Source organism: Filicampus tigris, chromosome 9 (assembly GCF_054856515.1).
Source record: "Filicampus tigris isolate MCC_2025a chromosome 9, RoL_Ftig_1.0, whole genome shotgun sequence".
Classification (NCBI taxonomy): Eukaryota; Metazoa; Chordata; class Actinopteri; order Syngnathiformes; family Syngnathidae; genus Filicampus; species Filicampus tigris.
The window spans coordinates 19499506-19515071 of NC_141225.1; the positions used below are offsets into that span (position 1 = coordinate 19499506).

The 15566-nt window shown below is 41.1% G+C and overlaps 1 protein-coding gene across 2 annotated transcripts; it reads right to left on the minus strand.

Moving 5' to 3' along the window:
* Positions 1–385: 385 nt before the first annotated feature.
* kiaa1328 (KIAA1328 ortholog) lies at positions 386–15427 on the minus strand. 2 transcript variants are annotated; one of them, XM_086041867.1, is made up of 11 exons: positions 15334–15427; positions 14183–14418; positions 14002–14102; positions 13728–13843; positions 9375–9499; positions 8299–8654; positions 7946–8164; positions 7523–7618; positions 7323–7402; positions 6621–6729; positions 386–764 (listed from the first exon to the last, which is right to left on the minus strand). In XM_086041867.1, exons 1-11 carry the CDS (start codon positions 15383–15385, stop codon positions 536–538), a joined length of 1719 nt encoding a protein of 572 aa, XP_085897993.1. In that variant the 5' UTR covers positions 15386–15427; the 3' UTR covers positions 386–535. The 2 variants fall into 2 exon arrangements, with proteins under 2 accessions (XP_085897993.1, XP_085897995.1); XM_086041869.1 differs by having other exon boundaries at positions 15231–15375.
* Between the last annotated feature and the right edge of the window lie 139 nt (positions 15428–15566).

Genomic DNA, 15566 nt, shown 5'->3' on the forward strand with positions numbered 1-15566 from the left:
AGAAATATCATTAATCCGTGTCAGCTTCCCCCAGAAAAATGTAACAAAATGTGTTTATTGATAAGGAAAACACTCCAATGTTTAAGATGGCATAAGGAAAAGCTGTATGGTTGTTTTAGTGTTATTCTTTAGTGTATATTTTGTCAGTAAACTTTAGCGAGGCGTGGCATTTAACAGCTTGACACCCCTTTTCTGAAAAACTAACTGCTGCTTGTTTTGAAGCGAGTTGAGTTCAGTTTTAATTCCAAATCAAAGCAAAAAAATAAAAAAAATCTAAAAACTACAGCTCGTATCTAGAAAAACGTACTCATATCTCAAGGCACCAATGTATACTTGGTAGCTAACTATACCTGCAGAAGCAAGATGTGAAAGAAAAAAGAAAACATACCCAAAACATGATTTATTTGTATTGAAAATATATGACGAGTTCACTTAAAAACACACTGATCTCAAATTGGAAAAAAAAAAAAAATCAGTTTAAGACAACTAAGCCGAAATCAAGCAAGTACAACTTTCCATTTTTCCCTTTTTCTTGTCAGCAAATAAAGAAAATATCCTCCAATATTTGGCTTTCTTCCAAATCCTGCTGGCAATCCAGACGATAAGGCACCACGGGGGTACGCAGACTTCGGCAGATTGGTTTGGGTGTCGTGAGGGCTGGTCCACGTTGCGATGATTTGAGCCTCCAGGATGATGGTTTGCATTGCTCATGTGCTGCAATGGGACTAAACTCATCCAACAATTCAACCACAGAGTAGTCCAACCTGGGTGGGGGAAAAAAAAGGAATGTTGCTATTATTTGATTAAAAGTACAGTACTTTCTTTCTGCGACGGCAATTCGTGGGCACAACTCTATTTAAAACAGAGCCTGACAGATTCCTGTGGACTGCGCCATCACTGCACAAACAACAGGAAAAGATCACACGCAGAGCCAGATTGCTCAGCAACATAACCTGAAACTCAAAATGTGAGCAAGCTGAGGTACCAGCACCAGAAACGTAAATGGCCAAATATACATGGGGAGTGTGCGCTAAAACATTGCCAACTACCTTCTGCTTGTTAACGCCATTAATATCAAAGCAAATGACAATATTGCTTGCTGAATTATGGACTGATCCCTAACAAGCGGCTTTAACAAGCCAAAACCACTGGCGCGCTCCAACAGAGGTACACAGTTTCTTGTAGGTATGAGAGGGACAAAGACTAAGAGAACCTGGTGCCTTGTTGCCTGGAATAGAAATGAGGGAATGTGCAGTGAAATGAATAAACCAAAACAAAGAAGATTAGGCTAATAGAGATTCAATCCCTCAGTCTGTCTGGCTTGATAAATTATTCAACGTATACACACTGGAAGGACAACCATTCCAAATACAAAACATGAATTCTTCAAAGCATGCTCCACTGAAGTTGCTAACATAATTCTCTGCTCGTTTAAAGCCGCATCCATTTGCATCACATGCAGTGCTGCGCACGGCTCCCCTAGGTGAGCGCCGCGTTTGGCATGCACTTGTTCTGCCGTCCCCAAACACCGCGCCGTGGATCACTTAGTAGCGGGCCACAGAGAAAGGAGAAAAATTGTTGTTTTTTTTTTTTGTTTTTTAAATTGTCATTTCATTTGCATTCTTCCGTCGACTAAAATTACCATGTCATTCCCACGCTTCACTTGTCTCTGTTGCTTTTTCGTGCACCGGTAGCCCGCAAAGTAACACGCATAAAATAAGCACTTATTTGCAAGCTGCCATACGCTAGTCACTTGGAATCAAAAGGTCGAGTGTTATCATGTGTGTGTTGTTTTAACATTTGACATTACAATCACCTTGCTGTTTTACACTGATCATGTCGGAAAACGCCTGGTGCACACTCTCCAGTTACCTGCCAGCTAATGCTGGCTAGCCAAAATGGCTAAAAGTGATGTGGAGCCGCAGAGAGGAAAGTTGGCTTTGCATCTGGTGGTGTCAACATAGCATAAGTCGCTAATCATCAGTGGCAATGAAAAAGCTACATTTCTCTAAGTAGCATTATCAAGAAAGGCGGGTGAGTAGTAATAAAAGAAGATGGCCAAGATATGCTAGTTGCTAAGCTATAGTAAATTTAAAAAAATAGTATGCAAAAGAAGACATTTGTACGAGAACTACATTGCACAAAAAAGAAACCTGAACTATTGTCCGTACATAAACTATCCAATCCAATCTGTCAGCATTGTTATTTACTTGAGTGCTGTATTTAGTTTGGCATTTGAGATATGATTAACCTAATTGAAAAGACTTGGCTTTCTTTACGACTACTTTTTTTTTTTTTTTAACAGAATCGGTAAAGGTTAATTAATCCATTAGATGCATATTTATTATAGAAACCCAAACTAAAATCTGTTGTCATTTAGAATATCACCATCATAATGTTTTTGTTGGCACTATTTTGCATTGGAGAGTGCTGTCTTTTAGTGGTTGCAAAAAATAAAATAATCTGGAATCAGTTACATTTTTAAAGTGCCGGAATACATTTGATAGTAAATCCTGATCTAGATGATTTTATTTCAACAACGGCCTAACTCAAGTCACCTCTTACATGGTGGTACTGTATATGGCCGGTTAGGTGGACTGACCACACAAGCTCCTACTCATTTGTGAAAGCCATTTCATTTCCTTGGTTAGGAAGTACCCCAAAAGCCTTGAAACTTTTTCTCGAAAATTGAACTCAAGTGTGAACATGTTTGAGTGACAGTGGAGAAAGCTTATGAGGGTCAAGTCAGCTGAGGCAGGATAACTGTAAAAATAAAAACATTTCTTAAACAAAAGCAAAAAAAAATACAGCGAGAGACATAACCTCAAGTAAGTTAATGTATTTTCCTCATTTGGTTTCCTGCCTGTCAACAGGCGCAGGAGAGAGTGAGCAAAAGTGAGAGTGACTGGCCAAGGGAAAGAGAGAGAGAGAAATTGGGAGATGGAAAGCAAATGCAGCTTTGTGGATACAGAGGAAGGCAGAGAGGGAACATGGGAGGAGGGACTTTGGCTCGGTTCCGTCTCGCAAAATGTGAGAATTTGCATTTTTATTTGTTGATTTATTTAACGGACAGGGCTCTCAAACAGTCATCCATCAACAAATGACATGCTGGTAATGAATAATGCATCACTTAACGGCGGTCACAATCTATAACAAGGCGTGGGGGGGGGGGGGTGTTGGGCGTTACAGTTTGGTCAGAGCGGTGCGGGAGCGAGGGTGGGGCGAAGGGGTGGCATAAGGCAGAAAAGAATGCCAGTAGCGATTCAGAGGGCTTCGGAGACTGTGACTTTATACTTCGGAGGTGCATCCAGATATTAATATATCTCAAGGGAAGAGAAAATCTGTCACTGTTCTTGGGGGGAAAAAAAAAAATCTGCATGGGCAGGAACAGATGTTCTGTCAGTCAATATAGTCAGCGCACAGCACATGTGTCTGTCCAGGATGCTCAGTAGAATTTGGCTAAACGACCATATCAATAATAAAAGAATAGAACATACACTTGGTTACTTTTGGGTTCACAAAAAAAATAAATAAATAAAAAATAAAAGTGATATTGCCCAATTCTCTTAGTGGTCACAAGAAAGTAAAAAGGTAGGTTTTTTGAAGAGCCTTGCAGAATAAAGCAGCACAAATAAACAAAATTGAGCACTGGGTTGAAAATTAATAATAATCCATCAAGCTACAATGCACCGGCAAAAAGCCAAATGCAGTGTAAAAAACAGACTTGAGCACATCATCTTCATTTGCGGTGAAAAGACAACGTGCTGCTCTCATGGACTAATGCTGTTACATGACTGCGCACGTGCTGCAACAGAAAACTAACCCCAAAAAAAAAAAAAAACATCATTTCGATTGAACCAGACTAAAGGGTGCTAATTTGAATGCACCTATAGTCTAATTTTGTTTTATATAGTTGAATGATGCATTGGTTGGCTTCTTGTTACACTTGTATGACAGTTTACAATTGTACAATTGCTACTTTTGTTGTATTCTTTATGACAATGACATTTTTATGACAGACATCAATGAAACTATGCTTTTGCAATGTGGGAGAAAGCCCTCACAAAGCACAGGGACAACTTTAGAACTGTTACAACAAATTGCATGCCTGCCCCCCAATACTTACATATTGTAAGTACAATAAAACTGATTTAATTCATTCTTTGCATCCTCCCATTTAGTTTGAAATATGTCCACACTTCTCTGCGTGCCTCCTCGCTTGTAACTCTCACTGCACGCTTTCATTAAAGATAGCCGTCTCACCCTGGTGCCCTTATTCATTTGCAGTCCAAACAGTAAGATAGGAGGGAAAAAAAGTGTAATGGCCAAAGCATATATCCCGCATGTCAATTTCCCAACCAATCAATAGCATGCGTGTAATGGCAGCCAAGATGGAGATGAGATGGAACTGTCTCATTACTAACTGGCACAGGATTCATGAAAGGATTAATAAGGTCACTTCATGCTAACCTGAGCTTTGTTTGGCAGTTTTGCACATCAAGACCGAACGGTTTAAAATCAGACGGCACAGAGGTGTTGCCGGGTAAAGTAGCTTCATGCGCCGCGTAAAATGAATGGTCTCAACGTATTTACTTGCTCCTTTCACCGAGCAGTGTCACAAAAATCGGGGCCATGCTGCAAGTTGCAATAACATGAGGGCAACGATCACACCCGCTGCTATGAAAGGGCCAACGCCCGGCCACCAAGATGTTTGCGCCCCACCAATCATGGCACGGATCTCTAAATACAAAATACATACAGACTGGAATTTGTGACTGGAATGGAAGTCGATGTCCTTGGAAATGTATTAAGATTTTTTCTGAGTAGTGTTAACCTTATCCTTGTTTGTTTTGAAGAACATCAAACGCAGCAGCTCGTGTATCTCTTAAGATCTAGCACGGTCATTAAGATCTTTTTTTTTTTTTTTACAAAGAAATACAAAGATACAAATACAAATTAAAAAACAACAACATGAGCAGCACTGCTTTCAATATTCTCACACAAAACAATGCATGAATTCAAAGAAAAAAAACAACTTTTGGTGTGAATGGCACCGGCCCTCAATATCCTCATTTAGACCTTTCACAAATTTTTCATTTGGATCCATCTTACAACCGTTTCAAATTTTCTTTTTGTGCAATGCTCACTCTCAACCCCCATCAAACTTTCTTTTAACATTGCTGCTGCTTGCTTTCTCTGTCTCATTACTGTTGCGGGGAAAGGAGGGAGAGTGGTGTGTGCATCCAGAAGTCTGTTCAATTACACCTGCTGCAAGGTCCCTGCCAGGCGGACTAATGGAACGCAGCATGTCTCCTGACAGGCTGGCCGCAGTGCTAGCTAGCCCCGTAAAAGCTTCATTTAGCATCTCACAGGCAAAAAGTTAACTCAACTAAGACGTGTCATAATTTACCATGGAAAACGGAAAGTCTGCAAAACCCAGTTTAAAGTGTGATACCAGCCTTTTCTGAAATACAACATAATCGGGCCCGACCAATTAAATCAGCTGATTATAACCCTTCAAATGTAATCGACCAAATGGCCGACATTTGCGAGTTGTTTTGACCTTTATGTACTCCAACCATTTAAAGCCGTTACATTATGCATTTTTTAATGAATTGGCCGATTAATCGGTAATCCGCATTTTTTTCTGGCAAAAATCTGCATCTGCCACAAAAAATCCACATCAGTCATGTCCTACAATATACAGTAGTTCCTGGGAGAGCGTTGAAGGTTTATACAGATCATACAGTCGCTCGAGGAAAGTGTCACCTATGAATTATGTCTTAAGTCATACATTACCTCACCAATCTCATGTTAATTTCTCTTCCATTTTGCATAACCTTTTATCTTGACTCATTCAATATACTAGTAAACAGCCAAACAAAAGAGTAGAACAATTCCAGCTCATATTCCATCAAGTAGTTTTCTAGACTGCAGTTTTGCAGCAAAAATCACAAAAAGGATTTTTTTTATGCAATCGTACATTTCTAGAAAGATACAACTAACTATGATCCGAACACCCATCCAACCATCTGGACCCTATCCAATATTTTAGGCAAGAGGCAATTTGGAGTTTTCACTTGGGAGGAAGCCATATTAGCCAATGTAAAGCCACACATTAGGGATGTCACGATATCCAAATGTCACCCTACAATAATATCACAATATGAACCTCGCGGTATGTTAAAAAAACCAACAACAAAAACACCACAATATTCTGTTTTTGTACATAATAACAGCATTCACAAAGAAATAGGCTTGGCCAGACATGGGCTGCTATTGGCGATTAGCGTGGGTCTTACATATAGATGGACTCAAATTAAATTTCACGGATCAACTTAACCACCAGAGGGTGCTGCAACTGCACAAATGGAAAACAACTTTTAAACAGGGCTTTTAAACAGATTTGCTGCTATTGCTATCGTGACATGACGACGACGATATATTGTGGCAATTTTTAATATCGCGGTATCACGATATTGCCGATATTGTGACATCCCTAACACACATGCATTAAGTCTGACTATGAAAATGTTTTGGGTGTTTTTTTAGGGTCAATTTTACGTTTCTGTTCGTTAATTTGTCTGTGTGCAAATTGTATGGTCCAGTAGAAAGGTTACCGATTTTCCGATGTCTTTTGAGTCACAGGTCCCATGGTGATCTCCACAGGGCTCGCTGGGAACTCGACAGGGGATGTGGCTGTGTCCTTAGTTGATTGCACTGTAGCATCTGTTGAGAAATGTATAGTATGACAACGGTGTTGGGAAGCAACACAGTATGTATTTGCATGGACAAGAAGATTGACAACAACATCGCCTGAGGGGCTCACCAATGAGGAGATGCAGCAAATAGGTACTAGTGGCTTTAGCCCTTATGTCTCCGATGACAGGAAAGTAAAACTGCATGCTTCTAAACAATGGGCGACTATGACACAGCAGCAATTTTATCAGAACACCGTTTCATTAACAGAAGAGCAAATAAGAGTGCTGAAAGCTCTTCTTGATGACATGGATGTTTTCACTCTTTTCCTGACTGGCTTTGACACAAAATAGCTGGCTGCTTGTCAAGCTAGCACTATGTAAATTACTATTTGGCAGTGGTGCCACCTATTTGTTGATCTGATTGGCCCTTAAAAACATAACAGCCAGAACATTTGTTCAGTCACCTTCCAAGTTTTACTTGTCCTGACCCTTTTCCAAGCAATTTCTATTAGCTCTACCTCAAACAAATTGGTGAAAGAAACTATAACTAATGTGGCATGTCAGGTTCGTGACAAGTCTCAACGTGACGTTTTACATTAACTGCCAAAAATTGCAACTCACCACTTAAGTGACGATTTTTGTCCAGCGGGGCAGTTTGTGAGCAGTTGTCATGCAAGCTTTGTTGTGCAGGAGGATTCTCTCTGCCACACACACGCAAGACATCAGACATCATCAGCAATTTTCATAAACCGGAAGTCAGTGATTTAATTCTGTGAATGACTTTCATGGTCAGGTGTATCTTATTCAGTTACTTTGGTTACCTGGACGGGAAATCTTGGCCGTGAGGGGGGTCTGGCTGTGGCATTTGATTGTTCGCGAATGAGCTGCTGAGTTTAGGTTGACGTGCTTCTTGAAACCTAACATGAGAATAAATAGAAACTAAGAACTGATGTTCTGCCACAGAGCATTATGCTCTAACGATGGTTGGTCGATACCACTTTTTTTTTTTTTTCAGATCAATACCAGAACGAGTATTCACTCTGAGTACTCACAACACAGAGTACCGATACTTCTGGTGCTTTTGATATATCAAATTTCATTTACCATAATGACAGAAAATTGTGAACAAAGACCACTTTTTCTGACAGACAATGATTCATCAATGTGTGTTTTTTAAGAAGTATAATAACTTTTGTGTACTATGACAGGGAACTTTTTTTTTTTTACAGGTTTTTGGAAACTACCTTTTGCAGTCAAGACGTGATTGGCACAGCTGCTGATTCTGTCTGCTGAGCCGCTCCTCCTGATCAGCCAGACGTGTCTGCAGCTTCTCTCTCTCCATCTCCAGCTGCATCTTCTGCAGCAGCAGCTGGTGGCTCTTCTCCTCCCAGTCGCTACAACCCAGTGGAGGGATGGTCATAGCGTCCTTCTTCTCAGTGGCCAAGTCATTCTCTCCGTTGGGTCTGGATGGAAAACAATGTATTACTAGTTTGATAAGAGATATTTGATCTTTTTTTAAAAAAAGTGTCACCTTGACATCTTTAAAATTTGGAAGGATTGAACATAGCGTGGGTATGCAGTTTTGGAACAACCGTACCTTTGGCTAAAGTTGCTCTCGTGACTTTTCTCAGGGGAATGGCCATTTGTTCTACGTTGCTGGGTGACACGGCCACTGTCTTGGAAAGCTCCTTGACAGTGTTGCGAACCGAATTCTCCTGTCTGAATCCGATGCTCCTTGATTTGCTCACGAGAATCAGCTGGACAGTTCTTCCTAAAATAGGAAGCGGGTGTAGGAACACTGACAGCTTGCGAGGCTCTTCTTCTTCCGCTACTTCTCCTGTGCACTCGAGGTTGATGTGTTTGGGTAGCAGCAAGACTGAGGTATGAGCCGTCAAACAGTAGGCCATTAGCCTGGCTAGTAGTTTCACTAATGGCTTCTTCACTGCTCAGCACCTGGACACACAAGAAAAATAACGAATGCCTTTTGACCAACTTAGGAGGCTTCCAAAAAAATGCATGGAGTGTTTCAGCCAACAGACAAGGCGGTTTTATAACCCATCGAGCATAATATACGGCTGGCCAAAAGTGAAAAGCTGAATTACGAACGATTCGCTCAATTTGCGCGGATGCGCGCTTAAAAATGTTCCGCACATGCATGCGTCGAGTCGGTTTTCTTTCAGTGCACGTAATTACAATGACGCGCACCGTGCTATTACGCTTACCGTATTCCTGTTTAGACCTGACAGAGGCGGCAAGATTAAGAGGCCAATTTTCAACTGAGCATTACTGGCAGGTAAACCAAGGTCAGGCACATTATGAGATAAACATAAGGAGGAAAAGCCCATCTTAGAGTTGACTGGGGAAGGGAGAGAGTGACTCATTTGCTAAGGGTCAGGGAGCAGGCAAACACCCATTATTCAGAGCCACAGTGGGACAATGAGGTTGGCCGTGTCATCTATTCTATCTCCAGATGCTTAGGCTGAAGAGTGTCTTCCCTTCTCAAGTGTGACCTTGAGAGAGTTTTACTGTGGTGTAATCATATCGAACCGAGTGACTTCAGGGGACTTCTACAGTCAATTGATATGCATTATTTGGGCACTTAGCCATAAACGAGCTGTTGCATGGGGTCTCGATGAAGCCTTTAGCAGCACACTGCGTCGATATGTAGCATACCTCATAGTGAGCTTGTGCCTGGCTAAGCTCAGCGATGGACTGGTTGAGCTTCATTTGTTGCTGAGTAAGGTATTGTTGGTAGAGCCCGAGGAGCTCCTGACACTCCCTGTACTGCTGCTGAAGGCCTGGCGCACAAGTGGTTAAGGGAAAGACAGAGCGCAATCAAACATAAGCGTGGTCACCGAAGGGGATAAGACTTTGCGTTTGAGGATGGGGTCAAAAACCAACATTGGCTTTTACATACCTGATGAAAAGGTAAGGACGGCATCATAAAAAGTCTGTTTAACCGCCGCGCCGGCGTTGCTTTTAAAAATGCCTCTTTTAAAAGGTCACTCTATGCAGATTAGTCACTTTTGTAGGGAAAAACTGAACTGATATTACACTACTGTTTCGACAAACAGTTACATGCTTGACCGGCAAAGTACAGAAAGATGGAGAAAAAAAAAAAAAAAGGGGCCAGAAAAATCAGAGTTTGTGTTCTTGCACAGAATTTTCAACCATCTGGTTCGATCCATGCTGCGCTGAGCTGAGCTGGGCAGCGCCATAATCGGCTCTCCGCCAGACAGAGAGTTGGCAGATACAAGAAAACTAATCTGGAGCGGAACTACTGCTGCGCCCCAGGAGCCCACTAATGACAGTAGCACCATCGCACCACACCAGCACATACAAAGATAATGAGTATGAGACACACAGACAAACTCATACATATTCAATAATCAACCTCCGTCTTACTCTGACTTTCTAGGACACACACGCGCACAAACACACTGATGCACGAGAGCACAATTTCCCCACCTGCACTAACACTCCCACACAAACGCTACAATAAAAGCAAGTCGTGCACACACACTCCCGCCCAAGCTGACCATAAAGTGTGTTTCCTCCAGGCCATATATTTTTATGATGGTGGCCCTGCTACCCCAGCTGATGAGTTTCTCAGCATCCGTTTAAGTAAAAAAAAAAAAAAAAAAAAAAAAGAGCCCAGATATTAAGAGGAAATCAAAGTTCAAAGTAGAGTCGTATTGAAGAAATAGTTGGCGGAGCACTCCATAAGGAAACACTTTGGTTGTTAGAGGACTTCAATCAGGCTGAGGAAATGAAACGGAGGGAAAGGAAAGAGAGGGGGGGGGACAACTTTGAATTGAGGAGCAGACACAAGACAAATGCAATGCAGCAGCTTCCATAAACACTGAGAAATGTGAGGAAACACATTGATTGAAGCCTCCATCTAACTACGCCCCCCGCCCCCTCCCCGTACTGATAATGTCTATGGAAGTCTTGCTCGACGAAAGGACATCACAAGGACATCACATCATGTAAACCATAGCTGGGAGGTCTATTTATGCAGCATGAATAAGGAAGGGTCTTGCAGGGGAGATGCTGATTATGCGTACACAGCTACACGCTCACCATGGGCCGAGATTGAGTGTGTTGTGTGTTGCGAAATGCATGCTGTTCATATGTCAAAACATTAGAATACAATATCATTTGCTGTGATTTCTTACCCTTAAGGACAAATTGTCCCCCGTGACATAAATATACAAGACGGCGCATCACATAGAATACAAACAGTCGGATGAGAGACAACAAACAAAAGTACACAATGGACAACCAGAATCCTATCGCTGTCCATGAAGCTAAAGCATGCTAATATGGTGACAGGGACATGCAGGCCCTAGACAACAAGCACTATAGGCAATTTGATCCAAAAAGAGCAATACTAACAAGATTCCACTTCTGCTAGACAGATGCTAGAAAAACAGGCGTTCTCCACATCCTTGGACATCAGCCAAGGGCCAAGTACAGTACTCGACAGGCCCGCGGTTTGCATCACAGTTGCAAATTGCCAACAATGACTTACTCCTCCCCCCTGCTCCCAAAATACTCAAAATCAAGGGCTTGGGTTGAAGAGGCCTGTCAAAATGATTCACTTCCCTGTCAGGCTGAGGCTCAAATGAAATTATGAAATCCACTTCAAGGAGGAACAAATTTGCACAGGAGGGGGAGAGGAAATTCTAAAGCCTACTTTAGCACACAGAATCAAACAGATTGAGCCTGAAGAGGAGTGTAGGACAAAAAGGGGCGGAGATTAAGGCCTACAAATGTGTTTGTAAGGAAGCAATGATGGTGAATTAGTTGAAACTGACAGCTTGCATAACCTTGTAAATGCAACTGGACCTGAGGAAAATATGGGTGCATCAAAGTCACACAGACAAAAAAAAAATAAATAAAAAGTAATGAGGAAACCATCCAAGTCAATGCGTCGAAATTACGCTGCGGCCCACACCCAAGACTGATGCCAGATAAAGCAATACAATAGAGTGCACCAAATATCATAATTTGGTTTTATATAATGTTCAGTTATACATTATTGTGCAATCAAAAGCCATTCCTAAATGTTACAGCAATGTCCAAATGATAGGTGTCACAACAGCAAATGTATTGCCATATTTTGTGTGTGCGCGGGCGCACATGCATTTGTACATACATACAGCACCCTGAAATTCATGAAAATGGACGGATTAATCTGCTTGATTCTTATTCCACCAACACAATATTAATCAGATTACTATTGCTCACGTCAGGGTCTTCACAATTGGTGACCCCGAGGTGAGCATTTTTTTTTTCTTTTGCATGTCTCTTTCCTCTCCACACAAAACTGCTTACACAAGCGACAAACTACTCTTTTTCAACCCTTTCATTTCTCGCATTCCTTTGAACGCAGAATCATGTCAACTCCCTCCGGTCCCTTCTCAGGGGGCGGCCATTTTGTCACTTCCGTTGACTGAAAATGACATCACAACTGCTCAGGGCTCAGGTGACGACCAATCGCGGCTCGGCTTCTGCTAATTGCTAAACTGAAATTGCTAAGCTTAAGTTGTAATCACTGAGAAGAGTGGCACATCCAAACGAGGCTCAACCCATCGCTTCATGGCCTCCGGCTGGCTTTCCTCTAGCCGTGGCTCCTGCTGTGCTTTGTTGAGCGCTATCGCCACGATGACCTCCGCACATAACAACATACTTTAATGTACAAAAACCACCGCTTCTTTCTGAAACTAATTCATTTCACTTCCAAATGTCAGCTGAACAGCCAAATATCAAGGTTACTTTTTCTCTCTCATCCTTGGTGGCTTAGAGCTAAAGTATAGCCCCAACATTTCTTACACCCTGTCAACCCTGAACCTTGGTTAGATAAGATAAGCTAAGGCGTAATGGAATTAGATTTGACAAGCCTCTCATTCAGTGTGTTTGCCTTTGGTGTCTCCTTAACCTTTCTGTGAAGTGCCAGAACCTTATCCCCGAGAAGTACGTCCATGACTCTTGCTCACACTTTAAAAGACTACGTTATCCCCCCCCTGAGGTGCTGGGAACCTAACATTTTTCTCTCTCAAATACCTTTTAATGGAGTTTCGAACTTTGGTGTAAATGCCAAGTCTGGAAGCCTGAGCAAGTTTAATTGAGCTGTGCCATCCTAATTTAACGCACTTCCATTTTCAATCATACAATTTACCAGCAGGGTCAATTACTCTTCAAATTTTGCATCAATTTAGCCTCAACGGTTTACTGTGTGTTTACCTGAGTGGAATTTTAAGGAAGACAGCAGGGTGCACAAAACATAATAAGGCTGTTAGCCTCAAATTAGTGACTAAAGAATATTCTGGCTTTCAATGTGTGGAGAGGAACTGACATCCAATGTGCAAACTAAAGGTTACAAAAACATATTGAAAAGACACACAATAGTCTTCTTAGTAAATACCAAACTTAATAGATCCTTTCGAGTTTGGGCCATTGCTCCAACCGTGAAATTGATTTTGTGCACAAAAGCAAATAAGCTGCAAGCATTTACAAAAGACAACTCTGGCAGGCGTCAAGAAATTGAAATGAATCTGCCCATTTGTCTGCCTCTTGTAGGAATTCAAGATTTGCACATGCTGTACAACGCCTTACCTAAGACAACAGTGCCCCCTGTTGACTTCTTTCTAAATAGTCACGGGCAGCAGAGATTGACACATGCACCAGACACTTCATTAGCTACAACAGAACAATGTCAGCAGACAAGAAGCCAGAATTAGGCTGTATTAAATATGCGATCAAAAAGAAAATGCTAATTGTTTTTTAGTTTTACACTACATGTAAATGTACCTAATGTTGTAGTCACAGACTGTACATCTGTCACCACGGGAGTATACTGCTGTAGGATCTAATAAAAGAGACATTTTTTCCAAATCAAAGAAGATATGGAGGGATGATTTTAAGGCAGTGAACTCTATTCAACTCACTTCACAAGAAGCAGGTTTGGCATCTGTGGTGAATGAGGATGTGGTATTTTGTCAATAATATTTGAAAGGATACTTTCTCTTTCATGTGCTATAACTAAGTTCTGTTGCTCAAGTTGCTGGATTTTGCTTTCAAAATTATCGTGTTCATCTTTAAGGCGCTTCACAGACTCTTCCTTCTCCTCACTCACTCTAGGAAAAAAAACAGGACAATACATAATTTATACATTAAATTAAATGGGAGGAAACAGTGAAAAAGCTAAGCAAGAAAGCGAAAGGCATGAGTGATTTCATTTAAATTTCCTAATAACTTAAACACACTGAGGGATTCATCCCATACAGCTAATTACCTGGCTAGTTCTTCAATGAGGTTTGCAATGCGTCGTTTGTCTTCAGGACAGAGGTCTTTCAGACTGACTTGGCTCTGTGCACTGCTACTTCCAAATATTACCTAGGAAACATGGTTCACTTCCACATTCAGTTCATCCACACGATTTAAAAATAGGACAAAAATAATGATAAAAGCCTTACTTGTGAAAGAGGGGATGTAGGACCTAGCGTTGGGAAAAGGGTGTTCTCTGGGGTTACAGAAGCACTGGCACAGGCTGATGCACTTTCTTTAAAATCAGAACGACATTGATCATTTTGAACATAACTCTGGTTTCTGCCACCTCTCCGGAATGGTGTGTCAATCTTGCAGTCAGAGGTGCGTCTGGCTTGCATCTTGGTGTTTTTTGTACTTGTACAAGAGACCGCTTCGTCTGTTCCTGAAATTGGAGAAAAACATCATATCATTTTATGTCATATCATTTATTTGTCAAATAATTATTAAGTTTTATTTTGCACTGACAACTGTTTGGAGAGTAGTGCAATAAAACGATTCCCTGACATGATGAGTAATTATGGTTAATAATCTTAATTACAATATTGATCCAACGATTCAAGATTAGTATTTTGACTATAATCGTCCAGCCCTACCTGTGACCAAAGGATCACCACCCGACTGGTTAAGTTTCTCTTGAACATGACACCTGAGTCCAAAATGTGCTCCCTGTGCACTGGCTAAGCTTCCCTCTGCTCCCAAGTGTCACTAATGTCACTCTAATGACGTATGATTGCAGTATTAGCTGTTAGGGAAGCCTAATTGTGTCAAATAAAAATTAAGTGCATTAAGAGCATGCTTAATAAATTGACGATAAGGGGAAACAATAATAATATCAACTTCAACACAGACGCCCCAGTGAAGTATATACTTCAATCCAATCCAATATATACAATCCAATCAACACGAGGTATTCATTTAAAAAACTGTCTTTACAAATTGTACTGCAATTCTTAGTTGTGAACGGCAAAGGCAACATTAAATAAGCATAACATGTTTTTATTTTAACAGTGTTTTGCTCGGGTGTAAAACTGAACTGAAATATAATGAGAAGTGTTTCTTTTACCTCTTTCATGTAGAGAAAAAGAAAGTATAAATAAGACCCACACAAAATTACAGTAGTCCTCTTTCCCTGTAACTCATGTTGTTTATTAGGTCTTTTCTTTTGATACTTGGCTATTGAAAAAGTAGTAGTACCTTACTGTTTTGTAAAAGATCGTGCATAGGACACTTCATCGTGGAAGAATGCTGGACAACACTACGCGGACTGATAGTAAAAACAATGAATTAATAACCATACCACTCTTCATCCAAATTTCAGATGTTACATTCCTTTTTTCAGCTGCCGCCATGTTGAAACAACCGCCGCTAGTGACAAGGAACCAAACCTTGCAAAGAAATTGTAGCACCGCCTTGTAGTCAAATGTAAAGATCTGATTGGCGAGTCTTCAAGAAGACGGCTTTCTATTGGCTTACACATGTAATAATATTTTTTTTTTCCCGGAAGACGTACACGCCTCCTCGAGCTTGCGT

Bases quoted from the DNA above. Each gene is read 5' to 3' on its own strand.
- kiaa1328 (XM_086041867.1), bottom strand. From the start codon at position 15,385: ATGGCGGCAGCTGAAAAAAGGAATGTAACATCTGAAATTTGGATGAAG. The intron at 13,844-14,001 runs GTAATTAGCTGT...TTTTTTTCCTAG, and splicing joins CTCATTGAAGAACTAGCCAG to AGTGAGTGAGGAGAAGGAAG. The intron at 9,500-13,727 runs GTATCCTTTCAA...CTTGTGCGCCAG, and splicing joins TATAGCACATGAAAGAGAAA to GCCTTCAGCAGCAGTACAGG.